The sequence below is a fragment of the Macaca mulatta genome, chromosome 11 (assembly GCF_049350105.2).
Source record: "Macaca mulatta isolate MMU2019108-1 chromosome 11, T2T-MMU8v2.0, whole genome shotgun sequence".
Classification (NCBI taxonomy): domain Eukaryota; kingdom Metazoa; phylum Chordata; class Mammalia; order Primates; family Cercopithecidae; genus Macaca; species Macaca mulatta.
In genome coordinates this window covers 88,383,733-88,409,345 of record NC_133416.1, presented here as the reverse complement: position 1 = coordinate 88,409,345, position 25,613 = coordinate 88,383,733, and the positions used below count along the sequence as shown (strand labels likewise).

Here is a 25,613-nt window from a genome sequence, read left to right as displayed (position 1 = left end):
TCTGGTTTATCTAATGATAATCTAAACTTTTAGGGAAAAAAATGGCTGTGTATTCATGATTGTTAATGAAAGTTAGTTCAGTGTTTGAAATATGTCACTGGAGGTTTAATTTCAGGCTAGTGGATTTCTAGCCAAGAAACATCATACAATTAAACAAGAAAGGGATTTAGAAGTTACGTGGCCCAGTCTCCCACCTGAATGCCAGATTCCACTAAATGAAATCCCTGACAGATGGCCATCAGTCTCTGCCTCTCTGAGAGGCAGTCCTTTCTATTTACATGTATGAATTATACAGACCATTAGCATTGGATATGCCAGTGATTCCCAAAACTGGATAATAATTTGAATCAGTATAGTTCCTTATGAATAAAAAATAAAACCTGCAACCCACGTCATAGTCCTAAGACATCAGTTATCAAGAGATAGGGCATTGGAATCTTTATTATCAAAACTTTCCTCAAATGATAACCGCTGGTCAGGTTTGAGAACTACCTGCATAGGTTTGATAAAAATTTGGCAGTCTAATTTCACTTTTTATTTCGTTTTTACATATTTCAGAGATTAAACAAAATACTCAATTGAAATAAAGTAACGAAGTGAGACCAAAGCCTCTTGACCTCAGACGTTTATGCAAAGCTGTCTCTCTACTGTTCACAGACAAAAAAAAAAAAAAAACCAAAAAACCAACAATGAAAAAGTATATATATTTTTTGTAGTTAAAATTTACAATGGCTAATAATAGACATGGAGGACTAAAAACTTTAAAACCCATAAATAAAGTATGTTTTATAATACATTCTCAGATAAATAGGAGCTACATGATTTTTAAAATAAAATGCGATTTCAGTGATGGTAACTGTAATTTGACGTCAACAGGCAAGGCAGATTCTTGAAAGGGAATACAATAACCTCTTGGCCCTGGGAACTGAAAGGCGACTGGATGAAGTAAGTGTACCTGTTATTCAAAAGAGATCTGAGAGAGTAAAAGAAAAATGATAGACCATCTTTGTTTTTACTGAATAGTGCCTGGAAATTAATCAAATGACTGTTCTATGGTTAGAATCAAGAATTTTCTCCAGGTTTGTTGTTAAATATTCAATCTTATTACTTAATTTTGGAAAGAGCTGTATTAATTCATAAATATTATCATTTCGGCAGTTAGAGATACTAAACAGTTATTTACAAAACTTTTTTATGAGTTGTGACTGCAAAATGTTGGGCAACATTTTTTAAAACAATTAGAAAAAAATTAAGACACTAATGTTGATATATTCCGCTTTTTAATAAAGAGTGCATTTATTTCTCAAATATCAGTATATCTTGCCAGGAAATTTTAGAAAATTAAAACGAGGATAAAACTTGCTTCAATAAATGGGAAGCTTTTTATTATTTTGTATATCGATACTGGGTTTTCCTTCAAAACAGATTAATAACATTTTAACAGTCATAGAATTTGAAAGCTATATTGAGTATAAGAATCACTATATAATATATTCATATTAAATTATTTGGAAAATAATAAACATGTAGGTAGCCTCCCAGGATGAATGAATACGAGGGATATCAGCAAATGCTGTGGACTGTAGACATTTTAATAGTCTTTCTGAGTTTTTCTACAGGGTCTTTCTGGAAGAAGTGGGAAGGAAACCTGAGCATGAAATAGAAAATAAAGAGATGCATAATTCTGTGTTGCAAAGTACAAGTGTTTCTTGCCACAAAGACAAGCTGATTAAAATTATTTTGTGAAGAACTCAGCAAATCCAAATATGGACCAATCATTCTATATTCAAATAGGCAGGACAGATAATCTTGGTATTATAAAATCCACTCTGTCCTTATGGTAGGGATTATAAAGAGATAAGTTCTACAGTCTTATCTAACTCAGCTAACTTCTGCTAAATTCATGCTCTTATTCAATCAGAATAATGATTAATATTTTTAAAAGCCTAGTCTTGTAAGTTGCATGACAGTCTTTTTAATCCTTACTAGAAATTATTGATTCAAAAAGGTAGTCTTATAAACTCATATACCTTAAAATACAATTATTCTTTCTTAAAAGTTGCAAAAATTTCTAATAAAAAATTATTGAAGACTTGTCATATTGCTACGTTCTCTTAGGAGCTGTCCAGGTGTGGGGTAGCTTCTTGATAGTAATGAACTAGAAGAAAAGTCTATGGAGCCAATTAAATGAGATGCGACTCTTTGTCTTTAAACTGTGCTGCTGCTGCTTCTTATTTTTAAAAGCACAAAATATAATTTTGTCATTTAAACCCTCTAGTCTCTTTTGTTCAATTTTATCTATTTATTTATTTATTTATTTATTTATTTATTTATTTATTTATTTTTAGTGTGAGCAAAAATAACCAACTTTCTTAGAACAGTAGTTGACTTATTTCTGAGGTTTTGCTGATCACATTCAGATTCCACTGAAATAATTTGAGAGGTGTCAACAACCTTATGCAGACTTTGGCTCCAATTAAAAGAATTAATCCTATCTCATGAAAACGTTTCCCCATGATATTGTTGTTTATAGTTCTGTTAACTTTCTGCATTAACAATATGTTGAAAGAACAGAAGTCAGGAATCATAATTCAAACCTTCAACTCTAAAAACTGGCTTTTTTTGGCCAGGCGAGGTGGCTCACGCCTGTAACCCCAGCACTTTGGGTGGCCGAGGCGGGTGGATCACGAGGTCAGGAGATCGAGACCATCCTGGCTAACAGGGTGAAACCCATCTCTACTAAAAATATAAAAAATTAGCCAGGTGTGGTGGCGGGCGCTTGTAGTCCCAGCTACTCTGGAGGCTGAGGCAGGAGAATGGCGTGACCCCGGGAGGCGGAGCTTGCAGTGAGCCGAGATCGCCGCACTGCACTCCAGCCTGGGCAACAGAGCAAGACTCCGTCTAAATGAATAAATAGAATCAAATAAAAACTGGCTTTTTGTTTTTTTGTTTGTTTGCTTTGTTTTTTGTTTTTTGTTTTGTTTGACGGAGTTTCGCTCTTGTTGCCCAGGCTGGAGTGTAGTGCCGTGATCTCGGCTCACCGCAACCTACGTCTCCTGGATTCCAGCGATTCTCCCACTTCAGCCTTACAAGTTGCTGGGATTACAGACATGCGCCACCACGCCCATCTAATTTTGCATTTTTAGTGGAGACAGGGTTTCTCCACGTTGGTCAGGCTGGTCTCGAACTCCTGACCTCATGTTATCTTCCCACCTCGGCCTCCCAAAGTGCTAGGATTACAGGCATGAGTCACCACGCCTGGCCAAAACTGGCTTATTTTTAAGCCCCTAGCTACAACACTGTAAGGAGTTGTGTAGCTCTACAGTGTAACATAGTGTTTTATAAGCCTGAAGACTATTTATGCTTAATGCAAAAACTTCTCCAAGAATCAAGAAGTCATAGAGGCTGCAACTGTGACATTCTGTTTGTTTTCTACATTTACACACATTTGGAGGTCTAGGGCAATGAAAAACACAGCAGTTGAGAAGAGTAGCAGACATCTCTTGATGTGCAAAATGGCTACCACACTGAAACAAAATGTAGGTTTTAATGATAAGGATTGAAACGGTGGATATGTTATTATATAAAAATGATTTTAGTTTTCCCTGATTGACTTTACATGTCCTTTAACTAATATAGCAGTCTACAAAGACTACCTTGTAGAGTTATTCACTATAACATAGCACAAATTACTATGTTGAGTGACTATAGACCTATTATTTCAAATGCCAGAATGAAATCAAATGAGATATTAGGATACACAACATATACTTGGCTATAACTTCGTGGAATAGATAGTCCTTCCCTAGGTAAGAAACAGTGAGATGAGAAGACAAGACCTATGTGGAATGATTCATATTTTCCTCAGAATTAGACACATAGTATTCATTAACTGATGAATTATATATTGCTGCTTGCCAATTTGGAGGAAAATAATTGTGTCTGTAAAAGTACTTTGTGTATACACACAGGGAGAAGAGATTATTTCATTAAGGCCTAACAAAATCAGCAACCAGAATTAAAATGTAATTGCTGTGCTACATTCTAAAATGTGGATTCATCCTAGGATCTGTCCAAGTAGAGACACTAGCCTATGTGGGGTATAATGTTGCTTCTAATAGTAATGAACTAGGAAAAAAGTCTATTGGGCCAATTAAATGAGATGTGACTCTCTGCCTCTGTGTATATTAAAATACACATTATTAAAATGTAACCAGGGTAACATTATGCTTTCAGTGGCACCCAAGGACCACATGTACTTATTGAAAGGATGGTGTCCAGGCTATACAGATTTTTCAACAAATTGCAAATTAATTCTGTGTCACCTAAAACTTCACAAATCACATATTTAGAGTTTCTTGTACAGATATAATAATAGGCTACAGTATCTCCTATTAGCCATGTCATCTGAAATATAGATTTCCCTGAAATAAATACCTACATTGTATTTGTGTACATAAAAGTCATTTCATTCAAGTGTCTGAGTTAATTGTAGTCTACTCAACAACTGATTCAATTAAGTATATCATCTCATTCCATAAAACCAGTAGTGGAACAATGTATATCCAATATTTATTTTGGAAAACATTGGTGACTTATTTTAGGCTTTCAAAGATATTTACTGTATAGATGTCAACCTTAAATCTGAAATTGTATGAAAAGTTTTATTTAAAAATTTATATATCAAATCTCCTATAGTCTTGTTTTGGAATCATAGAACTGTCTCGATAAAGCATGATTCCATATGTATACTTGACGGACTAAATGTAAATAATCTATGTTACATGTTTCTAAGCACACTGCTTTAAGCACATGGACTAGTTTACTTGTTTTCGTAACATCACATTATAACTGTACTGGCAGAGTGATGACAAGAACTTCAGACGTGGATCAACCTGGAGAAGGCAGTTTCCTCCTCGGGAAGTACATGGAATCAGCATGATGCCTGGGTCCTCAGAAACATTACCAGCTGGATTTAGGTTAACCACAACATCTGGGCAGTCAAGAAAAATGACAACAGATGGTACAGTAGTTTTGTGTTGCTGCTTATAAAGCAAAAAGCTTGTTTCACCAAAGCTTGTATAATTCTCTGACCTTGCTTTCTGGAACTATTTTCTTGAGTTGGTTTGCTCTGCTTGAAATTTACTTTGCTCTCATCACAAACCAGACTCCTTTTTACACTGCTATTGCATGAACTCATGGCACTTTGTTCACATTTTCAAAATAATTTATAACATCCTAAAAAGAACAATTTGGCTAATGTCCACCTCTAGGAGGAACAATAAACATCTGCATGATTTGTGTTTCTTTAGTCTTCTATTCCCAAAATTAACAATTTGTTTAAGTTAGACGTTGGACTTGGACTAAAGATTCATAGTAAATGGAAATTAACTCCACTGTCCCCCTACATGTTGAAATACTGTGAGTTTTATATGTCATCTTAGAAATTCAGACTCATCAGATATTTTTTCCCTCTGACCAAAGCAGAAGCCCTTAAATAAACAAGCACGAACATGAGAAGAGAATTAAAGAAACACAAAACACAGTAATTTCCCAATTACTATTTTCTTCCGTGGACATTAGACTTAAGCTATCTAATTTACAAAAGAAAACAGTCATTCCAGAGGAGAGACAACTTTGAAATAGTAGTCACAAAATTATTTCTGTTTGGAAGGCATTTAAGAAAAATAGTCCCACTCTATTTGTTAAGATAATCACCTAGCATCATTATTTTTTTCCAAGGTCATAGTTATTATAACTCAAATTTATTCCAGCATAAACCGTGATCTTGATCTACATTTCTTACAACTTGTTAATATGGTGGAACATGTCAGCGAAATTCATGAGGAATTTAACATCATTACAATTAGTGTAGAAGTTCTTCAATACTTGGAGCGGAAAAAAAATCCACTATAATGAGTTCTCTAAGAGCAATCTCTATATCAAAAACAGAAGCACCCTGGGGAGCTGCTCTTGTTACAGATTTCATCTAAGGAGGAATACATAACAACTCGAAAGCTCAGGTCAATTACACTGGGATAAATTTTCATTAGGAACTTGATCTAGAGAAGAGGAATGTGAGTGGCTTATATCTGAGAGAAAGAAGGTCTACTAATATGTTCAGAATCCCCATATGCAGGGAAAATAAATCTTTCTCATCTGAAATCTTGTACTCAATCATCCAAGTCCCTCTAAAGCCCTTTTCTCCATTTGCAGTTGCTTCATCAAGACTGCAGAGGTTAGACAACTCCACTGTTCGCACATACTCATGTTGACAAGCCACTCAAAGGAGGCAGCACTGACCTGCTGTGAGTAGTTTCCCTTTGGCTGACAAAAAAAAAAAAAAAAGACAAAAAAATGGAACCTACATAGACTAATAAATATACACTATATTCTTTGGTATGCCCTAGCAGTACAGAAGTGAGATAACCCTTTTGAATTGCTTCAGGGAAAAAAGAAATTTTTGTATTGTAACACTTAGTCTAGCATTTCCTATCACCATCTGTCTGCTATGGTTTAAGGTCTGCCTGTTGGAGGCCTGTCACTCTATTATTACACATCAATGGGTTGCCACTACACTGTTTTCTACTTTTTAGTACCATTTCCTATTGATTCACTTAACATTTTATTGATAATAATTCAACACTTTAAAAAATCCTATATATTTAAGTGTATATTTTATATAAGGAAGCCAAGGTAAGCAGATAGGGATTTAAGCAAGTTAACAGAGTCAAACAGCAACAGACAGGAAAATGACTTAGAGATGGTTTCATATTAAAAAGTAGAAACTTGCCTAGGCAGGTGGATCACTTCAGGTCAGGAGTTACAGACCAGCCTGGCCAATGTGGTGAAACTTCGTCTCTACTAAAAATATAAAAAGTAGCCAGGCATTGTGGTGCACTCCCATAATCCCAGATACTTGGGAGGCTGAGGCAAGAGAGTCACTTGAACCTGGGAGGCAGAAGTTGCAGTGAGCGGAGATCATGCCACTTCACTCAAGCTTGGGTGACAGAGCGAGACTCCATCTCGAAAGAAATGAAGAGTAGAAACTGCAAAAAATTTAAACCTTGATTACATTGTATCTTATCAATCTGATTTACACGTTTAAATTTACAATGTAAATTATAATTACAAATTTATATTTGCTAAAAACAAATATAAATTTTAAGTATTTGAGACTTATAGGAACAAAATAAAGTTACTTTATAAGAGTGGAGGATAGGACCAGCACAAAACCTTCCTGTGTAACCCTAAATACCAGGCGTTTGATTTTAAGGAAATACTAATTAATGAAAGCTACTTTAAAATCCATATAAAAATGAGATTTTCTTGAAAAACAGTCTTAATAGTAAAACCATGGTTTCCTAGATTTATAAATGTCAAATGTTCATAATTTTTTTCAACCTAAAACTATGCTTTACCAAAATATTTAACCACTTTTGATGAATTAATATTTTGGAAAAATACTTTTTACGGCGATATTTAGAACAATAAGTGTGCACAGGGATAAGAGAAACCAGTTATAGGCAGAGGAATAGCTTGCCTTGTGCTGTTTTTCGTTGCCTTGAACTAAAAGCTCCACACAATTTATTGTTGGTCTTTTGGGCTTAAGATGGGAGCAGATAAGCTGCCTTATTTGGATCACTATTTGAAGTGATAAAACAAAAAGCATCCTGATAAGATATTTAATTTCAGAATGTAGAACCCTTACATTAAAATTTTAATTATGGTATATAATTTGGCATCTAATTAGGCATGATTTAAAGTGTATAATAATTTGTCTGAATAAGAGGTCTCCCAAAATACTGTTTATAATAGATTCTACATATAGCAGCATACTTTCTTCAGGAAATGAACACTTCACTAATTTACAAATGACTATTTAATATGTTCAATAGTGCTTGCTTCTTAGCTCTTAACTGATGGGTAGAGTTCCTCTAACTATTTGCAATCTGTTTTTCGTGCATGGCATTCTAGTTCATATTTCCTAGTTTTTACCATTATCTGGGATAACAGTATTCATTTACAATAATTCAATCTAGGACAACCATTTTTTGTTTTGGTGAAACAATAACACTTTTGTTATTAAAATAATCCAGAGCATACTGCTTGCTGTTTCTTTCATGTCAGTAATAGCAATTGTGAGGTTTTTCTAAGTATATTATGGCTGAAAAGAATCAGCAATGCCATACTACTGACACAAACCGTTTAAAATAGGTGACTTAGTATCATTATGTTTTTGTAACAAATAAAGGTACTTTTTTAAGAACTCTAAAATATATGAACTAGAATATAAATCTATATTATGAAATAGGTCAATTCAACCCAATTTGTTAATTAGCAAGTTGTAAATTTTTCAGAAGGCATGCTAACATCTTGCATAACTACCTTTGTTTACATTACTGCCATACTTTCCACAAATTTGAGCAAATTCTATTATTTGTTAAGCTCCCCTGCACCAAATTGGAGAAGAGCAAATGTTAATTACATATGGCTGTTGGCTACATCCTAGATGATTTCCTTCCCATAATCTTTTAGGACAGGAGTAAGCAGGCTGCATGGAGGTACACCACAGAGAAGTAGAATGAGATTTCCCAGTCTGGGACTTTTCAGTGAACTAATGCTCTCCATTGTATATTTTAGATGGCGTCTTTTCAGTCTACTCTACCTAAAGTGCACTACCATCTAAGAAGACGAGCAGTGAAAACCTTTGTGAAATCTGAATTCTAAGGAAATAATGACGTCATGACTTATTAAAAGCTGAAAAATGTGATTTTTGGGGGGAGTCAGATATTACATTTGATTAGTTTACTACAATTGTAATAAAATGCTTAAGTCATTTGAATAATAAACATCATCTACATCATAAACTCTGTACAACAGATGCTTTTATGAAATGAAGCCAGTTGTTTTTCATGTTTTATTGTAATATACTAGGCATTTATGTATTACTGTGCATTTCTTTTTAAATGTGTAAGTCTTATGTAAATGGATATAAATATGATTTTTTAAAAAATAAAATATATGGTTCATGGAGTCTCGAGTGCAAACATTTGACAATTCCAAGTACTGTTTGTATTTTACCATTCCACCATTTTTACAGTTTTTGAATTGTTAATAGTCAAATCAATATGTTTCCTTGAAGCATGTTTCATGCTTCAACATGTTTCTCCTTCAAGTCTGTCAATACTTAAAGCTGAACAACCTGCCTCTGATCATGTGAAAAAGAATGATTTAACCTGGAACCGGAGCCAAAAATAGAGCTTTAAAGGCAATCAGGGATGTCCTATATCTTTAGAAATAGCACTGTGATGGCTTGATCTCCTTTTCAATACAAAACAAAGCCAAGCTGTTTACAAGAGTCAAAAGCAATTATTTAAAAATTTATATTAAAAAACCATAATCTTCTCTTGTTACCTGTGGACCAAGAAAAAAAAAAACAAAAAACTTCTTTACTAAGAACCACATGTTCATTCAAATATCTTGAACTGCCAGCCAGTACTGGACAGCGAATGTCAACCACTGCGGAGTCTGAGGCTCATTTCCACTAGAGAAAACAAAACCCAATATACCTTTCCCTTTTGTCAATGTAACAGGGCATTAGCCAGACTCATGTCTAATGTTATAAGCTTTTAGCCGAGATGGCCTTGTTGTGACTTCCCTGAAGTCAGTTTTATCAGAGGAAATAATGAAAGACAGAATGATTAACATATATAGTGTATAAAAGTATAGAAGAGTAATCTCTTCCCTGTGGCTTTATTTGGTGGTGTTACTGTTGTTTATTCTTTGTTTATATGGGAGATTCAAAGTAAAGCCTATTTAATAATACCATTTATCTAACTGCTGATTTTCTGCTGCTTGATCTTATTAAGCGCAAGATCTGTCATTAGTAATTTCTTTTCTGTATTTTAATTTGCTATGTTTGCACGTACATTACATTTGTTTTGATGTCTATTTTTATTTAACAGATTCAGTCAAAAGGTAATGGTAACAGAAACCCTTTCCATTGTCAATAAAAACAAAAATACTTCCAGTTCTCTGTTTAAGCTTTGTTTTCTAGTCACATAAGGCTCGACAATTTACTTAAGCTATCAGGAAATGTGTTCTTTGGGTGACTCAAATATTTAGCTTCAAAATTGAGTCTGCCCACAAGAGGGAGATCTAAACTTGCTTATGGGAGTGATCTTAAATTTTTCTAAAAAATGTGACCTGAGTAGGAACAATGAGAAAGAGCTTTCTAAGCTCATCTAAACATGGGCACCTTGATTCACAGAAATGAAATAGAATATAGGAATTACAACATTATAATGCCATAACTAGATTTGTATCTACTATTATATACCACTCAATCACTAAAAACATATAGTGATGCAAAAGATCCAGCTATTTCCCTCAAAAAAACATAAAATATGATTTAATTTATAAGATAACTTCTACCACATTCTAAAATCCATTGAATGGATTAAGCTCAGAATCTCAATGTGTTATCTTTTGATCATCAACATTATAAATTTTCACATTTTTAATGTTCAAGACATTTCAAATACAATTTTATATAAACAAAACTGGTTTTTAAATGTAGGAGAGGTCTCATTTACATATGTTTAACATATTTTGACAAGAAAAGTAATTCAATGAATTGGAAAATACTTTACTATAACTTTTGAAAGTACTTTATATTTTCATTTTCCAATGACTTACAGTAAGAAATCCTATGAAAATACCGAATGAAGACCTCACAGAATTTATTCTAGCAAGTTTAAGTATGGTTGCATTTTTTAGTAACATTATATTGTTGTTTTTAAAGATACATTTAATTCAGAATATTTTAAGTACTATCTAGCAAAAGTGATTTATGGTTAGTAGTAAAATAGAATAATATTTTTTTCTCCCAAATTTTAAGCAGTCTGATGATTCAAGTGTATCTTTCTTGCCCTGTTTTTTCATCACATAAAAGTAACAACATTCTTTGACCTTGCAATTCCCCAGTCAGACACAGGAAATAGCCACTTCCCCAGTCTCAAACACTGCTTTCCATTCCCATCCAACTGGAAAATAACCCAAGTCTGCTTGCTGAGGTGTCCCTTCAGATTTGATTACCAGAAAAAAATGTGCAAGAGGAGCAAAGATGCGCCCTTTATATAATTCTGGGATCTGCCTGAGTTTAAACCTTGCAAATGAACAATGATACACATTCAGCTAAATAATTTGCCATTTCAAATTAACTGATTTTTATTTGAAAAAAATAAGGAAACATATTCTACTTCTAAGACATTAAAATGAGTTATTAATGAAGACCACAGTTATGACAATGGATAAAATGTACCAATGAAAGAGGCGATTCAAGGATCCCAACGGCTTCAAATTAGAGAGTGTCTATGTAGCTGGTTTAATTCAGGCTACTAACATAATTAAAAGGAAAAAGTAGACGAATGTATTTTTCCAGGTGTAACAATCAAGAAAGCAATTTCTAAGTAAATAGGAATTTACTTTGAGAAGCCATTTGTTTTGCAGCCTTCAGTCCAAAAAAAGTTAAGATTTTCAGAATTTTTTTATATAAGTTGTAGGTCATTTTTATAACAATAAGCCTTCTATTATCTATTTATCTCTCACATACATTTCATGTACCCAGAGTATTATGTTACAACAATCTGCTCTTGATAGTAATGTTCCTGATAGATTAAAAGAGTGAGAAATACTTGAAGAACAATCAAAGATACAATGAGCATGGTATACTTTTGGGTTAAAATGTATTCTTTGATAACTGATGTCATATAGATCCCTAAATAAATCAAATATTTCATTTCCTACATCTGTCTACTCTAGTTAACTGGCCCATTCCTACAAGCTTAACAAAAAGTCACTTTACAATCATTTTTTAAAAATTAAGAGAATTTTAGAAGTTAAATGGAAAGATGCTTTTGGACATTACAATTTTTTTAATGACTTACTATTTTAAAATTAGAGCTATCACAGAAAAATCAGGATTCTTTGTTTTCTCTTTAAAAAACAGAGGCTCTTGCAGCAGGAGACCTGTCTCCTTTTTGGGCCGTGTTCTGCTGGGTCCACTGCTCCTTGAGGTGGAGCAGGTGATCTGCAGTCTTCACCATTTTCTACTGTCCTTTGTCCCTCAAACCTAGTGGCTTAAATTCACTTCAAAATCATCTAGACATTACACTACCTGCCTAGAAACCTTCTTGGTCTTTAACCTAATGTAAAAACCTTGATGTTTCTTTCTTAAGAGTTTCCTTGCCATCCTACCCCATTTGTACATCGATTCCTTGTTTCCACAGGAATCTGGAATCGTTTGCATATACACAGTTAACTAAGAACCTGAGACATGAGGAGGGGCTCCCAGGAGCCCTCATCTCCATGAAGAGATTGAGAGACTAAATGATCTCTTGATTCTCTGCCAGGCATGTGGTTTTTTGTTGTTATTGTTGTTGTTGTTGTTGTTTTGAGATGGAGTTTCACTCTGTCACCCAGACTGGAGTGCAGTGGTGGAAGTTGGCTCACCGCAACCTCCGCCACTTGAGTTCAGGTGATTCTCCTTGCCTCAGCCTCCTGCCACCAGCCTGACTAATTTTTGTATTTTCAGTAGTTACAGGGTTTCACCATGTTGGCCAGGCTGGTCTCAAACTGCTGACCTCAAATGATCCGCCTGCCTCAGCCTCCCAAAGTGCTGGGATTGCAAGCTGAACCACTGTGCCAGGTCAGACATATGGTTTTCCTTGCCTAAGAAACAAAAGACCTGAAGGTATAGCCGTAACCCTGGTGTTCTGCTTTCCCTCAGAAAATGTGTAGAAAGAAAAGTCCTCCTACCTAGATAATAATTTCATCTGTCTAGATGATTACCTAAACTTCCCATTTCATAGATTTTATTTAAAACAATGTGAGCATCTAAAGAATACTAGAAAATTTCTAAAATTTCTACTAGAAAAATTTTAATTATTTTCTGACTTCAAATCAAGTTTTAGACTATGGCTCAAAACTACATATTCTTGGTTTCGGAAAGTGTCTCTATATTAGTGTTGCTTTCAATTAAAGTGTTTTTCTTGGGAGGTACAATTTTAAAAATAATACACTAGATACATTTTTCCTAAAGCAGTAGATGACGTATAATGAGCCATGTTATAGATAACTAATAACAATGCTAACAGGGTCAAATCAACCAAAAGGCACAGGTCTTTCACAAGTTTTCATTAGATTTGTTTAGGCCAAGTTTTACAATTCGCGTTTCAGTTTGCAGTAATTTCTACTGAAATATTTATTTCTGAGAAACAACTCAAATAATTTAATTTCAATTAAGAAATTAAATCAACTCAAAATAGGAATAAAACAAACTCATTATGTTTGTTTCAGCATTTCTTCTACATGGCCAAAAATGCTGGGGTCTTCGATTGTAGAAGTTATCTGGAAAAAAAAATTAGGGTCAGGTGAATACTCTTCCTTGAATTTCTTCTGCTCTTCCTATAATTATAAACAATTATATGCAATGTGGTTTTCCCCATTGTCTTGTAATATTCATATGGAAAATTTAAAAACAGGGAACTCTGAACCTAATATATTAATACTCATCTATAGCTTTCCAGAGTAAAAGAATAAACAGTTCAGTTAGCAAAACTATTGGACCTAGATGGTATTTTCTCTAGAGTTGGAATCATCTTCTATATATTTGTATAGAAAGAATTTTTCTTTTTTGTCATGTGTTCATGTAACTACTCCTTACTGTTGTCTTAATCTTAATGATAAAAATAGATATATCTTTTCACCCATAATGTACACACGAATTAAAAGAAAACGTATGATTGAATCGACCTAAGATTTCCTAAAACAATTACAAAATTAGCATTTATCAATTAGAGCATTTTAAACATCTACTGCTGCCAGCCTCAAGAATTTTGCTTTCTCATTCACTAATTGCCATTAATTACTATAATAAGGAAAGTATACCTTTTAATTCAATAGGATTGAGTTTCCAAAAATGTGTTTGAATTTCACTGACAATTACTAAGAGAAAAAATATTTTGGCGGGCAGTAGTGGCTCAGGTCTGTAATCCCAGCACTTTGGGAGGTTGAGACAATCAAATCACTTGAGCAGGAATTCAAGACCACCCTGGGCAACAGAGTGAGAATACTACCTCTACAAATACAAAAAAAAAAAAAAAAAAAAAAAAATTAACCGGGCACAGTTTCATGCACCTGTAGTCCCAGCTACTCTTGAGGCTGATGTGAGAGGATCTCTTTAGACCAGAACTTTGAGAGTGTAGTGAGCTATGAGTGTGCCATTGCCCTACAGCCTGCGCAATAAAGCAAGACTCTATCTCTAAATGAAAATAAATTTAAAAAATTTTCACACATTGGTTCTTATCATCAAAGCATGTGTTCTTAATCAAGTTTCTTTCCAAAACCCTCATTCCTACAGAAGGAATGGCTATATAATCTCTCCCTTACCATTAAAAAATAGTACTATTATGTGTTTAGGGATGCAATTCATATTTGAGAACAATTTTTAAGAGCTTTGCTGATGCCAAATAAATGAAGAAAAATGTTATAGAACCCAGGATTAAATATCTTTGATAATTTACCTTGTATGGCTTGCCATTGACAATGGCAGATAAAGCTGATCGGGGGATCTTGCCAGATCTGGTTTTGGGTAGCTGTTTGACAAACACTGCATTTCGAAAAGCAGCCACAGGGCCAATGTTCTGTCTCACATGTTTCACAATTTCTTCTAAAACTTGTTCCTCTGTTGCATTTATATCTAGAGAGAAAGTTCAGATGGTAAGCACTGAATTAACCTTAGTTAATTATTCAGGTCCCAAGCAATCAGAGAGAACAAAGATCTCTCACCTTTTCTCAATACACAGAGTGCTAAGGGGACATGACCTTTTAAGGGATCTTCCTTGCCAACAACAGCACAGTCTGCCACGGTACCATGGGAAAGGATCGACTGTAATAAGGAAAGGCATTCATTTAGAATATACATATTTACCATATATATACACATTCAACATGTAGATATAGATATACAAACACATATAATTTCAGTTGGGGGAAAAAGTACATGGAAGAGAAGCCAAAAATCCATGGCTGCCTATTGAAAATTCTTAAGTAATTTACATCATTGCTACTGAAGTGAATGCTTAGAATCCCCATGGCAGTCACTAAAGGTTGACAGTAATTAAGATAAATTGCTCAGCTTACCTGGAAAGTAAGGAAATGGTTTCTTGGTCTCAATTGTTTATTAATGAAGTCAGAGAAAATGTGTAGTGGATACCACATGTAAACAAGCCTCTGCAAACAGGCAGACTCACGGCGATTTAGTCTTAACTCTGGCTGCCATAAGCATACCTTCCAGAGGAATCCAAGGCTGCCCTATGGCTAAATAATAACTTTATTTCTGAGTCTGTTAGTGAACAATGAAATTCCTCTAGTGGCCACCCATCCAGAGATGATTTTCCAGGACTTGCAAGAGACTGAATATGGAGAGAGGCCCTGACATCAGATAATCCCCACTGTTAAGGAACTACATTCATATTGCTCGCCTTAAGTTCACAAAGCTGGTATCTATCTGAAATCACAAAACCCCATAGAGTTGAGTAACCACATGAAATACAGATGCTCAGTGTTTTATATGTGTGTGTGTGTATATATATATATATATATATATATAGTGACAGGACTTTTTAAAATGCATACTCAAATGTTCTTTTCTGAAAGATTAATAGTTATTTCAGTGACTCCAAAGCCCTAATAGCTAGAGAAAACATTGAGCAAACTTTTAACCAACAGCACATCTGGCAGTCCTTATTCTTTCTTCTATTCATTCATTCAATGAATATTTGCTAAATGCCTCCTGTGTTGCAACCATTCACTGGGTTCACAGGTAATAAAAAATAGTCAGCATATTGCTTCAAGATGCTTACAGTCTAGTAGTGGAGACAGATATTAATAAATAATTATGAACATCTACTCTAAATAAATACAAAAGTGATAAGGACTCTGGGGAATAATTTTTTTATATGAAAGATACAGCAAAAGCAACCAATTTGGCAGAAAGGTATGGGTCTCAAAAACTTTTTCTTCAGGAAATAACAATAAGCAGATCTGAAGGATGAGTAGATATTTATTAGGCAAGGAGACGGGGATGGGGCAAAAACCCTGAGGAAGGATTTCACAGGTACCATTCATACCTCAAAGAGACCAGTGTGGCTGGAAAGCAGAGAACAAAGAGTGAGAATGGAGAAGATGGAGCTATACAGGTGGATAGGTATTGTGTCAGGAACTTCCAGCTCATTTTAGCAGCCCTGGGAAGGCTATAAAGCATTTTCAGTAGTTGAGAAGGAATGCAAAATCAGAATAGATTTAATATTGAGGTTTTATGTTTGTTTGTATGTTTGTTTGTCTGAGACAAGATCTCACTCTGTCACCCAGGCTGGAGTGTGCCAGCATGATCATAGATCACTGCAGCCTCAACCTCCCAGGCTCAGGTGATCCTCCCACCTCAGCCTCCTGTGTAGCTGGTTCTGCAGGTGTACACCACCATGTCTGGCTAATTTTTTGTACTATTTTTTTGTAGAGATGGGGTTTCACCATGTTCCCTAGACTTGTCTCAAACTCCCAGGCGCAAGCAATCTACCTGTTTTGGCCTCCCAAAGTGCTAGGATTACAGGCATGAGCTACTTTATTTTTTTAAAGTAGTTTTAGATTCATAGCAATATCAAGTAAGAAAGTAGGATTCTCATATACATCTTACCACTACCTATACACAGCCTCCCCCATTATCAAAATTTGGTACCAGAGCGATACATTTGTTGTAACTGATGAACCAAAACTGGCACACCATTATCATCCTAGTTCATAGTTTGCATTACTACATTATGGTCTACTCTTGTACATGTCTGAGTGTTGTCAAATGTGTAAGACAGGTATCCACCTTTATAGTATCACGCAGAACAGTTTTACTGACCTAAATACTCCCTGTGCTCTGCTCATTCATCCCCTCCCTTTTCCCTACCTGTTGGCAACAACTGAACTTTATATTGTCTTCAAGGTCCTTTTCCAGAATGTCATATAATTGGAATCATTCAGTATGTAGCCTTTTCAGATTAGCTTCTTTCACTTCAGAGTGGATTTTGAAAAGCACAAACTTATTTTAGTTTCATCATGGAAAATAAATAAAGAATTGTTGAGAGTGGGTGTCACTGTTTATACAGGAAAACCACCTGAAAGGATACCGCAGTAGGCTAAGGTCATGATACTAAGAATAAAGACTAGAATTTCTTTAGCGGTAAAATGGACAAAATTTGATGATACATTGAATACGGGGCATGAATAAGAGAGATGGATTAAGGATGATTCTATGGTTTTTGCATCTGATTGGATGGTGGCATCATTTTTAAGCCAGAAATTGCTAATGAGGATAAGACTTGAGAGGAAATATCACATATTCAGTCTTGGAGTTGTTTCATTGAGGTGCAGTTGAGACATCTAAGTAGAGGCAGTTGTACACCAGAATCTGAGGAGAGGCTTAATCTGCAGATACACATTGGGATGTCATTAATGTACAGATGCTAATGGAAGCTATAGACTTTGATGAGCCTATTTCAGGAGAAAGTAAGAAGAAGAAAAGAGTAAAGACCTTAAGGAACTCCAACATGTAATGTGGGCACCTGAAAAAGGAGAAGCTAGAAAACTAAACAAACAAACAAACAACAACAACAAAAAAAGAACCCAGCCAGAGAGGTAGAAAAATAACTCAGCACGATCTGGTATGTGCCATTTTCAAGTCCCAAACTTTCCATGAATATTTTTTTTTTTCTAATTAGGCCAAATTGAAAGTAAGTTTTCTCTTCTCTGAACTCCTGGAAGACTTGATGACCTGCTAGGATGATTGGTACAAAGCCAGTGCAATATCTTACTTTGGACTCAATATTGCTTCTATACCATATTGTAAGCATACCATTTGAAGAATTGGCTTGTAAGGATTTTCATCCACATACCTTCTGATTCATGCAGTGCTGAGGGTAGACATGTTAAATAAATGATTTTTGTAGATATGCTTTGTTAGCTTTTGCAGGATTTGCTTAGGCAAAAATGTTCACACCCTTTCCATTAGTTGAACCTAACTAAAAAGCTTCTGCTAAATACATACTACACGACTACACAACACCATATTCTCCCACTGCTTCTATATGTATAAACTCTTAAAATGCTCCCAACAGCTCATTAATTAGTCTTTTTTACTTTTAAGACCCATGTGGTGAGATCAGAAAGACAACTTTTACTGCCAGATATATATTTTAGTACTTACTGTAGTCAGTCATTAGTCATGCAAAATAACACTTTGCTGTCCCAGATAGGATATAGACTTGGAAGGTTAGATCCTATGAATTCTGACTGGGTGTTCCCTTAATGAGTAAAGAACATCTCTTTTTCCTGGCTAACCAGAGGTTTAATAGTAAAAAATTATTAGTGTTTATTGGTGCCATGACACTCTGTACTGGAGTTCCTAAAATGCCAAGGTATCTGTTCAAATCACTGTTAAAAAATAAATCACCCACATATTTTGTCACCTAACCAATATGACTAGAATTTTAACTAAATTTAATGTTAAAACATCTAGTTTGCCACTCTTTGACTTTGTTATTTTAAATGTTACTAAGATTTTGTCCTTAGTCTTAGTGCTTTTAGAAGTGGATGGGAAAATGTTGATTGTTTTCTATAAAAGCAAGGAACATTTTAAAATCAGAAGAAATATACAACAAAATGTCTTGTAGTATAATGTTAGAGTTTCCCATTTTTGCCTGCTGCAGATAAATTCTTAAAAATTGTGAGAAGCAAAATCATTTTCAAGAATTATGTGTCATATCTAAGTGACATCAAATATTATTCGTCTATCAGTTTTTAAAGTGCCATAAAGGAAGGGTAGCAGCTTTTTATGTTGGCCCCACAAATAACATTTGCATGCCAAGTGATGATTTCAACAACTGAAGCATTAAAAGCGAAAGCGTCAAAATATGTCTTGGCAACATTCAAGGGACAGAAGCCAACCAAATGTCCTATGGGGGTAAAAATATCAAAAGCCACATTAATGCATTCCCTCCAAATAAAATCTATGAAGCATCTGTGATTAACTGACATTTAAGTACCTAAAGATGTTATGGAACTTAAAAGGCAATAGTCTCACCACAAGTGAGTATATAAATGTTACGGGATTAGCACTAGCAACTTCCTGTCATCTGCTGTTTCTTAGGTATTGCCAATTTTGCATAGATTTTAATGAATTTAAAATATTTTTGGGCTTCACTGGGCTGACCTACACAGGTTTCTCAATTATATTTTTAAGAATCTTAATTTTAAAAATCAGTTCAAATCAAACACCCTCATAAGATGGGAGGAGCCAGTTTGCAGTGCGATATCGTCTATGCAATGGTTTGAAGAAGAGGGATTTTAAAAAATTTCCTCTGACATTGGAGTAATCTAGGAAACTTGTCAGAGAGATTCCAGATACTCATCAATATTCATAGGAGTACCCAGGAAATACTCAGCAATGTTGTAACTACTTAAATCCAATAGTCATTTAACGCTTGGTAGAATTGAAATGGCAAGGCATCTTAGTTGGATATACTGTCACTTTACGGAAATATATTCAATGTTGAAGAATCATTCCTAAAATAGCAAACAAAATAGTTAACTTGGAAAACAAACAGTGACACTTTGGTTAGAACAACCTCAAAAAGGCCAATGGCATGTGAACAGTGTCCTAGGTAGGCTTTAAAGGCAGTATGTTAACACCAGATTTCCAAGTTCCCACAAATATTAGTGGGATTATTTAACAAACCTAAACTTAAGCTACAAGTGAAAGAGTGAAATTAGAGAGCCCAATTTATTTCCTGTACATTTCTTTGTATGAGAAAACCTGTAGATTTCTTCACAAGAAAAACCACAGCAGTCAAAGAGAACTGAGCAAGAACAATCATATTAGCTCCTGAAAATTTTAGCTTACAAGTCCAGAACTAGCAGATTTTAGACATAATTTTTCTATGAACTCTTTAACTTCCACCAAAGTTTCCTAAATGTCTAGCATGATGCTGGACTTTCAAAAATGTATCAACTCTTAAAATAGACTTGATTATTACTTAATAGTTAAAGAAGGTCCTCATTTTTACTTGGATCTGCAAGGATACTGTCCTCTTAAATTGATAAAAACCTATGCCAGAGCTCCATTTTCTTACGATGAGAACAGAAAAGAACATAGAGTTTCCTGAAATATTTTTGATGTAATAATTTTAATAGAATATCTGCTTGATTTAGGTAATATACATTTTATGGTTTTGTTGTACTTGAAATTCTTTTTCTAAAAATACTATTGTACAAATATTTGTACATATTTATAGGGTATATGTGATATTTTGTTACATGCATAGAGTGTGTAATGATAAATTTAGGGTATTTAAGGTATCCATCACTTCGAGTATTTATCATTTCTATGTGTTGAAAAAGTTTCAAGTGCTAATTTCTAGTTATTTTGAACTATACATTGTTATTAATTATAGACACTCTACTTTGCTATTGAATATTAGAACTCATTCCTTCTATCTAACTGTATATTTGTACCCATTAACCAATCTCTTTTCATGTGCTTCCACCACTTGACACACACATACCCTTCTCAGCTTCTGGTATCATTCTACTCTCTGTTTCTGTAAGATCAACTATTCCAGATCCCATATATGACTGAAGATAGATATTGTCTTTTGGTGCCTGGCTCCTTTCACTTAACGTAATGAAATCCAGTTCCATCCAAATAGCTGCGAATGGCAGGATTTTATTATTTTTTATGGCCAAGTATTGTTCTATTGTGCACATTTACCATATTTTCTTTCTTCATTCATCTGTTGATGATCACTTAGGTTGATCTATATCTTTGCTACTTGAGCAGTGCTGCAATAAACATGGGGGTAAATGTAGCCCTTTGACATACTAATTTCTTTTCCTATGGATAACTACCCAATAGTGGGATTGCAAGATCTTATGGTAGTTCTACTGTTAGTTTTTTGAAAAATCTCCATACTATTTTCCATAACGGCTGTACTAATTTGCATTCCTACTAACCGAGTATGAGTTCCCTTTTCTCTACATCCTTGCATGAATGACTTTCTAACAACAACTTATACACTTTTTTTGTCTTTCTAATAATTACTCATAAAACGTCTACTTAGGGAATCTGGAAAAGTACAGATAATTTCACTGTACATAAAAACAATATTCAGTCTATTTTTTCTACAAATAAAACTTTCAATGGATTAAGACCCTCAATTCCTATTCCAAAAAGTTAAAATGGAATATGGTATTCACCATTGGGAACCCTTGACAAGTAGTTAAATAGTAAGGTTTGGACACTTTAGTAAGAGCTGGATATATCATCAAACATTTCAGAAAGAAATAATCAATTTGCTAAGCAATTTTGCTAGGAGCTAGTAAAAAGTCAGTACAAAGTATCAGTTCACAATTCTCTAAGAGATTTCAAAGACAAAGACAGATCTGATTTAAATTGAGATATACTTTTCTTATTAAATATAAATATTTAATAAACACTTAGGCATTTAAATCATATGTAGAGAGAAGTTAACTTAAAGACTTAAGGTCTGAATGGTTTCCTGTTATGCACCCTAAATACTCTAAGACCCAGTGACAAAATTTCTGTTAGATGCCAATAATTCTAGCATGTTTTTCTCTTTTTCCATTTTAACTGCCTATTTTCTGCCTATCTCATTCTGCTGTTACATACAGTGAGAAGGATTTCAGTAGAAGCATTAAAGCGCAACATATATTTGAATAGGTTAACACTCTTTTCATTCTAAAAATAAAAAAAAGACTAAGGTTTTTGGCTAATAATAAGAACTATGTGTACATAGTTTTCGTATTTTGATTGACTGAGTCTGCCAGAAATGCAGGTGAATATTGGAAGTAATCTCTTAAAAGGAAGAAATTAATATTTCATGCAACCAGAGCCATCTTTTGCCAACACACCAAAAGACATGAAGCAAAATGTTCAATTTCAGGTTATCACAAAATTCAGAGTCGTTTAAAAACAAGATAACATTATAATAGCACACAAAGCTCAAATGTTCTAAAATATTTTATAAAGTTCCTTCCTTTTACTCAAAAAAATCACATTTAAACACATGCCAACATAACAAGAAGTATTAAGCCGTTAAGTTTGAACAGAAGATAGGTATTAACTTTTTTAATTTTTAATTTTTTTAATTTTTATTTTAGATTCAGGGATACATAAGCAGATTTGCTATATAAATAAACTCATGTCACAGGGGTCTGTTGCACAGATTATTTCATCACCCTGGTACTAAGCCTAGTACCCAATAGTTGTTTTTTGTTTTTTTTTTTTTTTTTTTTCCTGATCCTCTTTCAATTAGAGAAAGAGGAAATAAACCTTTGATCTGCATACTCTGATCACAGTGAATTGTTAATCATGTTACTTTAAACATTTTCTTTCATTCAAATTGTAGTTTGTTTGCTCCACTCAGTTTAAAAACTATTCTGGGATTTCCTTCTAGAAAAAAAAAAAATGAAGTAACATCTCTTCCACAATAACAATGAAAAACTCTGGGCTAAAATATATACTAGAAGACTCATTCAGAACATCAGAACTTGAAATACAACTTGGCGATAAGTTCACTGTCATTTGGGAGTTTGGGGATTTTGTTATTTTTGTTTATTTGTTTGCTTTACTTTCTGTATAATCTGGCCCCAGGGCTAAAGCAGCTCAACATGTGTAACTGACAACGAATACAGACAGAAAAGGCCCTAAGAGCCTGCTGTGTCTGGTCAGAGGCCCAGGAAAAGGAGTAGGGGAGACATGAAACAGGTTTCGTCCTCCCTACTTTAGATGAGTGCCGACAAAGAAGCAGGGCCCACCCTCTCTTTACAGAGCTGTAGCAAATTTGTTACCTCTCCACACTTTACACCAAGTAAATGTCAGCGACCAAGGTGTGCCCCTTCCCTTCTCCACACTAGCTGTACAACAGCTCCTGCAGGAGGGAGCCCTGGGTACTCTCCCACCCTAAACCAAGAGAATCCAGGAAGGATCAGTGCCACTTGCTCTCTGCAGCGGCAGCCATGCCGTTCCTGAGAGTGGCTCGCTGTTGACTTACCCTGCCATGTGCTAGGCAACTGCCAGCAAAGAGACAAAACTGCTTCCTCTCCCCAGAGACACTGTTCCTGTAGACATTGCAGGAATAATCCTGGTAACTGTGGGCCCACAGAGCCCTGACTCACTACCCATAAGAACAGCAAATGAGAGTTTTGTGAACCAAAGAGGGAAAAGGGATCTCTGGTTTTGGTACTACATGAAAGAAGCTTAGAATTCACCACCCCATTCTAACAAGTAGAAAGTTAAACAAACTGAAAAAAAAAAAATCTTAGATTTGTCAGAGGGGAAGTTCACAGGGAAAACCACTGCCCCCAAAACTGTAGAGACAGACAATTAATAGAGAAAAACACAATTTACTGGAGCAGAAACCTCTACAGGAACAAGTGCTAAGGTTGGAAAACCCGAGCTTTATGACAAAACACTGTGTTCTTCTTTCCAGGGCCTACCCTTAAAAGAAACTATTCTGTAACAGAACCTAACTGCTGGAGTTTTCTCAGAGCCTAACTGACACAGGAGAAAGTAAATATTCAATTCCAGCCCCCTTTATTCATCCTATTTTAAGAGGGGATAAATCTACAAAGAACTTATGAAGTTCACAGTCTAAGGACACACATTCATGAAACAACTAAGATTTAATCATAGGACTACAGAATACTTCTTCTCCCCCTCATCTTACCAATACACCAGTAAAGGCCTACTTACTGAAGTTCTTTTTACACAGTACATCTTGTCAGTATTTCAACAAACTATTACAAGGCCTACCAAAAGGCAAAATAAATAAATAACGGCAAACCACACAAATACACACATACACAGTTTGAATAGACTGAAGAAGCATTAAAAACAGAGTTTCATAGGCAGGAATATTGGAATTATCTGAACATGATATTTTTTTAAAACTACAATTAATATGTTAAGGGCATTAGTGGAAAAAGTAGACAACTAGCAATAACAGAAGATTAATATAAGCTGAGCAGAGAGATTGAAATTCTAATAAAGAATTTTTAAAATGCTATAAAGAAATATCACTGTATCAAAAATAAAGAATGTCTTTGATGGGCTTATTTGTAAACTAGACATGGGGGAAAGAAGAAACTTGGCGCTTGGGGATGTATCAATAGAATCCTACAAAACCAAAAATCAAAGAGAAAAAAGATGGAAAAGAAATCCCCAAACAGAACAAAACATCCAAGAACTTCAGAGCAAATACAAAAGCTGTAACAAACACGTAATAGTGGTAATGGGAGGAGAAGAAAGAAATAGAAGCAATATACGAAGAAATAATGACTGAGAATTTCCCCCAAATTAACGGTGACACAAAATCATAGATCCAGGAATCACAGAAAACATCAAGAAAGATAAATGTTAAAAAAAAAAAAAATCCTACATGTGGGCATATCATATTCAAATTTCAAACAATCTAAGATAAAGAAAAAAATTCTAGAGAAAGCCAGAGTGGAGGGAGAAAAACCTTACCTGTAGTGAAGCAAAGATAAGAATCATATGTGATTTCTCCTTAAGAACCATGTAAACAAGCAGACAGTGGAGCGAATTATTTAAAGTGTCAAGAGAGAAAAAAGCACCATTAATTCTAGAATTACAGAATTACAGATTGCTATATTGTGGAAAATTATCCTTCAAAAATTAAGGAGAAATAAATACTTTTTTAGACAAAAGAAAAAAAATTGAGGTAATATGTTGCCAGTAGACCTGCTTTGCAAGAAATGTTATTTGGAGACAAGGAAAATAATATATCAGAAACTTGTATGAATAACAATAACAGAAGAGCATCAGAAATGAATAAACAAAAATAAAATAAAAAATTATTTTTCTTGTTCTCAATTTACTTCACAGATAAGTTTGTTCAAAATAATAATAGCAACAATGTGGGTATATGTGCACGTATATATGCTTATGTATAAGCAAGTGAATGACAGCAGTGATACAAGAGCTACAAGGGAGGAATTAGAAATATTTTGCTATTATAAGGTATTTGCTCTGCCTATGAAGTAACATAGTATTATTTGAGTCTGGACTTGATTAGTTGTAAATATATATTGCAAACATTAGGGCAACCACTAAAACAAGTTTTAAAAAGTATATTTAATATGTTAAGAAAGGAGAGCAAAATGAAATAATATAAAATGTTCAATTATAACCACAAAATGCAGAGAAAGACAGACAGAAATAGAAACAAAGAATAAGAGCAACAAATAGAAAACAATAACAAATATGGTAAATGTTAATTCAGTTATATTAATGATCACTTAATAACTGATCTAAATATACCAATTAAAAGGCAGATCATCAGAGAGTAGATAAAAAAACAAGCCTCAATTATATGTTTTCTGAAAGAAACCCATTTTAAATATGACACATATAGATTAAAAGTAAAGGGATGGAGAAAGTTATACCATGCTAATTTTTATAAGTA

The 25,613-nt window shown here is 34.3% G+C and overlaps 2 protein-coding genes across 7 annotated transcripts in view; one reads left to right on the top strand and one right to left on the bottom strand.

The window, feature by feature from the left end:
- Positions 1-10,033, top strand: part of PPFIA2 (PTPRF interacting protein alpha 2) — a 499,294-nt gene extending 489,261 nt beyond the window's left edge. For 2 of the 4 annotated variants that reach the window (XM_028828829.2, XM_077952486.1), the window contains exons 26-29: positions 877-945; positions 4,864-5,023; positions 6,217-6,308; positions 8,644-10,033. In XM_028828829.2, the coding sequence (XP_028684662.2) occupies positions 877-945; positions 4,864-5,023; positions 6,217-6,275 (288 nt within the window). In that variant the 3' untranslated portion in view covers positions 6,276-6,308; positions 8,644-10,033. 4 annotated transcript variants of the gene reach the window in all.
- Positions 6,663-25,613, bottom strand: part of ACSS3 (acyl-CoA synthetase short chain family member 3) — a 187,385-nt gene continuing 168,434 nt past the window's right edge. For 2 of the 3 annotated variants that reach the window (XM_015152354.3, XM_077953211.1), the window contains 3 exons: positions 14,854-14,953; positions 14,589-14,764; positions 11,208-13,413 (listed from right to left, as the gene is read on the bottom strand). In XM_015152354.3, the coding sequence (XP_015007840.2) occupies positions 13,348-13,413; positions 14,589-14,764; positions 14,854-14,953 (342 nt within the window). In that variant the 3' untranslated portion in view covers positions 11,208-13,347. Of the gene's footprint in view, positions 7,050-11,207; positions 13,414-14,588; positions 14,765-14,853; positions 14,954-25,613 lie in introns of those variants that run through there. The other variant, XM_077953210.1, reaches the window with a different exon arrangement.